Source organism: Pelophylax lessonae (assembly GCF_965119305.1).
Source record: "Pelophylax lessonae genome assembly, contig: HAP1_SCAFFOLD_374, whole genome shotgun sequence".
NCBI classification, from domain to species: Eukaryota; Metazoa; Chordata; class Amphibia; order Anura; family Ranidae; genus Pelophylax; species Pelophylax lessonae.
Window position 1 is genome coordinate 35001 of NW_028119970.1, and position 7069 is coordinate 42069.

At 45.4% G+C, this 7069-nt stretch overlaps 1 protein-coding gene across 1 annotated transcript in view; it reads left to right on the forward strand.

Moving 5' to 3' along the window:
- Window positions 1–6668, forward strand: part of MAF1 (MAF1 homolog, negative regulator of RNA polymerase III) — a 21547-nt gene extending 14879 nt beyond the window's left edge. Inside the window, exons 4-7 of the mRNA XM_082276257.1 lie at window positions 172–293; window positions 5956–6075; window positions 6195–6290; window positions 6380–6668. Of these exons, the coding sequence (XP_082132383.1) occupies window positions 172–293; window positions 5956–6075; window positions 6195–6290; window positions 6380–6401 (360 nt within the window). The 3' untranslated portion in view covers window positions 6402–6668. The remainder of the gene's footprint in view (window positions 1–171; window positions 294–5955; window positions 6076–6194; window positions 6291–6379) is intronic.
- The last annotated feature ends 401 nt before the right edge of the window (window positions 6669–7069 follow it).

Sequence of the window (7069 nt, forward strand, 5' to 3'; positions counted from 1 at the left end):
GGTGAAGAGGATGAACCGGTATTTGGGTGTTTTGTAATTATCGGGTAGTGAGGGGTTCGGGGGGGGGGGGGTGGTGGGAGTCACCCCTGTAAAGTTATTTTTTGTTGCCATGGTGTCACACTGGCTGCTCTTTTATTACATTTTGCCTGTCTCTCTCTCTGCTGCCCTCAGGTGGTGAATGCTGTGAATAGCAGTCTGGTGTCTGCTCTGGGGGAAGATTTTACTGCTCTGAAATCGGATTTATGGGATGCTGTGGATGAAGAAATAAACCTGTCTGACTGTGATATCTACAGGTGGGTGTGCGGGGATGTACAGGGGTAGAGGAGGGTGTGAGGGGTACAGGGGGGTGTACAGGTACAGGAGGGTGTAGGGAGTACAGGGGTACTGGTGGGTGTGTTGGGGGTACAGGTGGGGTGAAGGGAGTACTGGGATACAGGTGGGGGGTACGGCAGGTACAGGTGGGGGTGTGGAGGAAGTACGGGGTTACAGATGGGGAGTACGGGGGTACAAGTGGGTGTGTTTGGAGGGGGGGTACAGGTGTATACAAGTGGTGGTGTGTAGGGTGCACAGGTGGGTGTGGGTAGCAGAGGGGGGGGGAATAAGCTGCCCCCCCGTGGGGAGTAGAGGGGGGATAAGCTGACACCCCCCGGCACACATCGCTCCTATCGTAGTCTGGGGAGCGGCCCGCACTCATGGTTATATACTTCCCTCCTCTGGGCTCCTCCTCGCTGGCACTCCTGGCCCCTCCCCCCTGTCTGGTGCCCCCCCCCCATCCTCAGGTTAGTGATGGTGTTCTGAGGTGATTGATGTGCCTCCTGCTAAGGAAGATTCTTTTCCTGTGGAGGATTGTCTATTGCTGGTTCCTCCCTAAGGAGACCAAGAGGAGAGTTACCCAAAGGGATGGTACCCAGACCCTGCACTAGAAGAATGAACCTCGGAACTGAACCCTGCACTGGAAGAATGAACCCCGGAACTGAACCCTGCACTGGAAGAATGAACCCCGGAACTGAACCCTGCACTGGAAGAATGAACCCCGGAACTGAACCCTGCACTGGAAGAATGAACCCCGGAACTGAACCCTGCACTGGAAGAATGAACCCCAGAACCGAACCCTCTACTGGAAGAATGAACCCCAGAACCGAACCCTCTACTGGAAGAATGAACCCCAGAACTGAACCCTGCACTGGAAGAATGAACCCCAGAACTGAACCCTGCACTGGAAGAATGAACCCCAGAACTGAACCCTGCACTGGAAGAATGAACCCCAGAACTGAACCCTGCACTGGAAGAATGAACCCCAGGACTGAACCCTCCTCTGGAAGAATAAACCCCGGAACTGAACCCTGCACTGGAAGAAATGGGGAGGCCTGAAACGTCAGCACTGAACCTGCCAGGCAGCACACTATCCAGGTGAGTGCTCTACAGGTCCAGGACAGAGATCCCCCTGCAGGGGGAGGGGTGTCAAACTAGCTGCCTTCCAGCTGTTGCAGAGCTACAAGTCCGATCATGCCTCTGCCTTGTGGGAATCATGCTTGTAACTGTCAGCCTTGCAATGTATCATGGGACTTGTAGTTCTACAACAGCTGGAGGGCCACCAGTTTGACACCTGTTTTTAGTGATTGAAGCATGTGGTACATGGAGCCCTGGACACTTTTTCCAGATTGGCCAGGCCTGCTATCACAAGGACTGATATTCTATTCTGCTTCATAGTCGCCAGCTTTGATGGTGTGGCTGCTGAGGCCCAACCCTATAAATAGCTGACCCATAGAGTATCTGGTCTAGTCCAAGACGCAGCTCAAGTGAGTGATTCTCCCTCAGAAAAAAACATCTAATCTCTGCTCCCAGATTTGTGCTCTTCAGTCTTCTGTCAGAATATTTATACTGCTCTGAATATAACAGTGTCTATTTATGTCAATAAGCAAAGATCTGTGAGGTAGGAGAATCTCAACTTATTTCCACAAATCAATATGTAGCGAATTATTTTTAATTGATTAATTCCTTTTTAAAAGCATATACCAATCTTAGTGAGTACAGTCTACAATATGGAATATATATAAGAATATTTATTCACAAGACATGTATTCACAATAAATGATCAAAATTTGAGATGACACAAAAAGATAACTTAACATAAAATGAAAACTTCAAACAATAAATGCAATGTGATATGTAGCTTAATGATGAAACTAAAAATAAAGCAAGATTACCTTTTCTCCAGGTCTAGCATAAACCATAGGTAAGTATTCTAAATAATCAGACCACAATTGTCTGCGAATGGCGCAGCCGACAGTCACTCCACTGCAGATGGAGCAAGAATAAGCTATGCAAAACGAGACTAAAATCGCAATAATGCGCTGAATCTGATATTAATAAAGATGTATAAAAACAAAAATCAGCTTTTTAGAGAAAAATCTGCTATGGTTTATACGGCTGGGATTGTAATCATATTACCCTTAAATATGCAATATAAACATATAAGGAAGGAAATAAACAATATTGAGTAAAATCAAATAACACAGCAAGGTATATTTACCACACTTAAGATGGCTGCTAGCTTCAAATGGTCATTACCAGAGTCCTAAAATGGCTGCCTTCCCAAGATGGTGGCCAGTTAGGGAGGAGTTGCGTTTGGCGACCCTCAAAGTTTCAGATAAATGATGGAGCAAGATGGAGTATGTTTAGATGAGTATATGTATGGATGTGAGTAGTGTGTGTGTGTTGCAAGTGTAATGGGTGTTGTCAGTATGTAATGATGTGTAATGTGTCCTATTACATCTGGGTTCTCCTTTTTATATGGTATTGAACAAAGGACTATTAAAATTACCATAAGTTAAACCCAGAGGGAGGAACATTATCCCCATTGGTTGGGATATTTTATCCATTAACTGGTGATGTCATTGGCAACACCTCTTTACTAATTAACCCAATACTTTGGATAATAAAATTAAATGATAATTTCTTTATATTTAAGATTAATCATAAAACACATATAAACTTATCCATACTCTCAGTACATACATAAATGTCCATCTAATCTCCATCGCTCATTTTGGCAATTATTGGATCTGGTAATGCCATTTCAATAATATATTTTAAATACAATACATATATTTATATTGGAAAATACTGAATTACCCCGAGACTGCATTTAGTAGCATCTCCAAAGCGGGCAGCATTGTACTGTTTATTAGATTCAGTATTTAAAATAATTAGACCACTATTATCTGATGACCTTTTGACCTCTTGGCTAGTGAAAGTCCATTAATTATTTGAATTCTGTCAAACACTTCAGCCATTTAGGCTAGGATTGGAAGATCTATAGCGGTCATAAAAACTTAAACACAAACTTCTCTAAAATGAGGTAATTAGTATTCACTCTTTGTCCAAGTAAGATTACTATGTGCAAGAATATAAAACCAAAATGTGATATAACATTCCTAAATATATATATATATATATATATACGTATAATTATTACTCATATTTTCTTACATATGACAATGCATTTTTGACACTTATATAGTTTAAATGTCTGATGAATTCACTATTGTCCATTGTTAAATACAGACAGACTGACTGACGTCTGGACATCAGTGACTAGTATGGTGTCTCGCTAATTGACTCTTATCTGATGAGATGTCCATGTACCACTTATTTATACCAAAAGAAAACAGAAATATCTGCTGAAATTATAAGACCCTATTGTAAGATACATTTTGCAAAAGAACACATATGAACTTTCATTCATCTCCAAAACAAGATGGAAGCTGTGCTGTTCAAAATCTATATGCATAAGATGGAATATACATTGCTTTTTAAATCCATTTTTTTTTTCTATTATTTAATCCCCCAATAATCCTGACACTTCTTTTGCATGAGATTCCTAGGAGTGTTGGTAAGCCTCCTTCAAGACAGTCCCATTTGCCCAGATTCACTCCAGAATTCATTATTCTGCCGTAGGACAAGTCCGTCCAGTCACTAAACAGACAGAATGGTTTGGCATCAAGGACCAGGTTATCCCTGGCTTGGTGGTTCAGCATTGACTTTGGAATCGGTGAAGTCCTTCCTTCTAATCTCTTGGTTCTCACAATGGATGCCAGCATGTTTGGGAGTAATCCAAGGAACCTTGTTGAGGGACTCGGTTGTTGAAGTAATCTCTGGCACATCAGGCAATTTAACTGTCTCTGCAGCGTTGGCGCTGGATTCAATTGGCCCACTGAAGGCCTAACAATAAGGCCAAGATTGTGATATACTTCTACTATTAGGGTGGAACAGAAGTCTTGCAGTAGGAAATAGTGGGCCCTCTCCTGAGCAGTACACAAAGTTCCAGCATTGGCCGCCATTCACATCACTTGATGTGGACAGTTGGCAGGCATACTTCCTCAACCCAGGGGAGTTGTCCCTCCAATCAGAGGTGCTCAGGCCCTGTGTCACTGGTGGGGGGGACTGGATGTGGATTTTTTTTTTTCTTCAAGGTTAAACAACTGACTTGTTAGGTTTGTAGGATTTAAGGTTCAACAACTGACTGAATCAGTGAGTGCTTCTTGGCATCATGCTACCATTTTTCAGATTTGCAAGGCTGCTTCCTGGTTCTGTCTTCACAGGTTCTCAAAGTTCTACAGCTGGATGTTCAGACCTCTGTGCCAGCTTTGGTTTTTTGAGCTCGAGGCAATGTCCAGTTTTCTGTTGTTTCTCTTGTGCCTGTTAGCATTAGAGGAGGGATTACAGCAAACAAAGTGAGTAGCTGGCTGTCCTTGATGGTGAATGAGCTTGTGTACTTCAGTGATAGAGAGAGAAGAATTTCTTAGTCATACAGGACACAGGATCTTAGTCATTACCTTCGGTTCTATGCAGCTACCTTCCAGTGATTGAGCACTTGCACAATAAGAATGCTTTCGGGACATCTCCCTGTAAAACCCCTCCAACTCCCAATATTTTGCTAGTGTTCTTCGGTGATGGACCAATTCTCTCTTCTGAAGGAAGCTTCGGGTTAGATTTCTTTTTTTGGAGGCTCTCTCGCAAGATTCTATACAGTTCTCTAGGTGCTTTCTAGCCTCTGCAGCTCTTTCTGCAACTTGTGGATCAGCTGATTGACCACGCTGGATGGATGGGGGCTGGCTGCAATGTGGCTGAATACATTGGATTCTGCTGTAGGTGCTCCCCTTGGAAAATGGTGCAACATGTAGCATGAGCCGCAGGGTGCCTTACACCAGAGCTGCATCCACCAAGTCCTGCATGCGTGAAAACTTTAGCAGTGAATACGAGCATAAAATGGAAGATTTCTGTCCTGGACTACCAATAACATTCCAAAGCCCTTTGTGGTATGAAGTACGACCACTGATGACCTCTTTGGCGGTTGCCGCTTAGGGCTGGGTACACCACGTTAGTTTGAATTTCGGGCCATTTTTTTCCAGCCTGGCGCCACTATTCCTGCATGAACTTCCCCTATGGCTGCCCTAGTGCTTCTGTGCGACTGTGTAAACTGGCACTCATTGCGCCTGCCCTGCCTGGTGCTTTCTGAGTCCGCCTCCAGCCTGGCAATGGCCCCCGGCCATCGCTCCATTGTCTCAACACATTGGTCTCGCTGAAGTATCTGGATTCATAGCAGCCTGCAGTGCTTGGTGCAGAAGGGCAATAGAGGCGGTTGAGATTACCCCAATGCACATAGCGGATCACCAGGAACAAGGGGTCAGATTGACCAGTGCAGGCTCACCACTTGGCTCTAACAGATGTAGCTATGGGAGGGGGGGGGGGAGTGGTTGTACAGTCTGCCACATAGGGTATTGGGGGGGGGGGGTGGTTGTACAGTCTGCCACATAGGGTATGGGGGGGTACAGTCTGCCGCACAGGGTATTGGGGGGGGGGGTACAGTCTCCCACACAGGGTATTGGGGGGGGGTACAGTCTGCCACACAGGGTATGGGAAGTACCTTTCACATGGTCTTTGTCATTGCAGTTATAATCCGGATCTGGACTCTGATCCATTCGGTGAAGATGGAAGTTTGTGGTCCTTTAACTATTTCTTCTACAACAAGAAGCTGAAAAGAATTGTCTTCTTTACCTGCCGCTCCGTCAGGTGACCTCTCTGGATGATTTCCTTTATACTCTGACTCTCTGGGTGGTCCCAGGCTGATAATCTTTCCTCTCTCTCTCTCTCTCTCACACCATGTGGATTTGCTTGGCTCGCCCTCTCAGTGGATACTCCTATAAGCGGGCTGATGTTGGTTCAGAGTTGGATATGGATCTGGAGGAGGACCTGGAGGATGAGTACAGCCACCTTGGAGGAGACAGGTAGGGGTTCCTCCCCTGTACCCTTTGTGGGGTCTGATTGTACTGAGATGTTTTATATTATACAAACATTGATCTTTTCCTTGTTTCAGGTTGTCCATGATGTGCACCTAACATGATTGCAAGCTCTGCGCTCCACCATGATGCTCAGGCCCTTCCTGTGATTTGTTTCTAGTTGCCGCTGCTCTTTCCCCTGTACACTCCCTTTTGCTGTTCTGTGTGCTCCTCCCATGTGCCTTTCTGCCCCTCCCCCTGCACGGTCTCCTCCAATGAGATTGGTGTGTGTGTGTGTAGGCACTGTGGAGAGACCAGCCGCCTGTATATAGATAGTGTGATAGGAGCGCAGTATCGGGCCATATAGATGTGTGTGTTGTCTGGCCTCCAAACACGCCCCATAGCGGCTTGTGCGCTGATGTACAATTTGTGTGTCTCTGTATATATTGGATGAGTGCGTGCGCTGTGTACATATCACGGCAGATTTCATGTGGGTGAGTGCGTGCGCTGTGTACATATCACGGCAGATTTCATGTGGGTGAGTGCGTGCGCTGTGTACATATCACGGCAGATTTCATGTGGGTGAGTGCGTGCGCTGTGTACATATCACGGCAGATTTCATGCGGGTAAAGCTCAGGAGGGTTACTATGAGAGATGGGCAGAACACTGAGCTCCCATGGAAGCTGGCTGGAAAGGGCTCCAGCACTTCTCCTCCGCCCTGGAGTTTAATACATCTTCTTCTTATGTAAAGTTTCTTTTGCAACTTTATACTATGTTGGTTGCAGAAT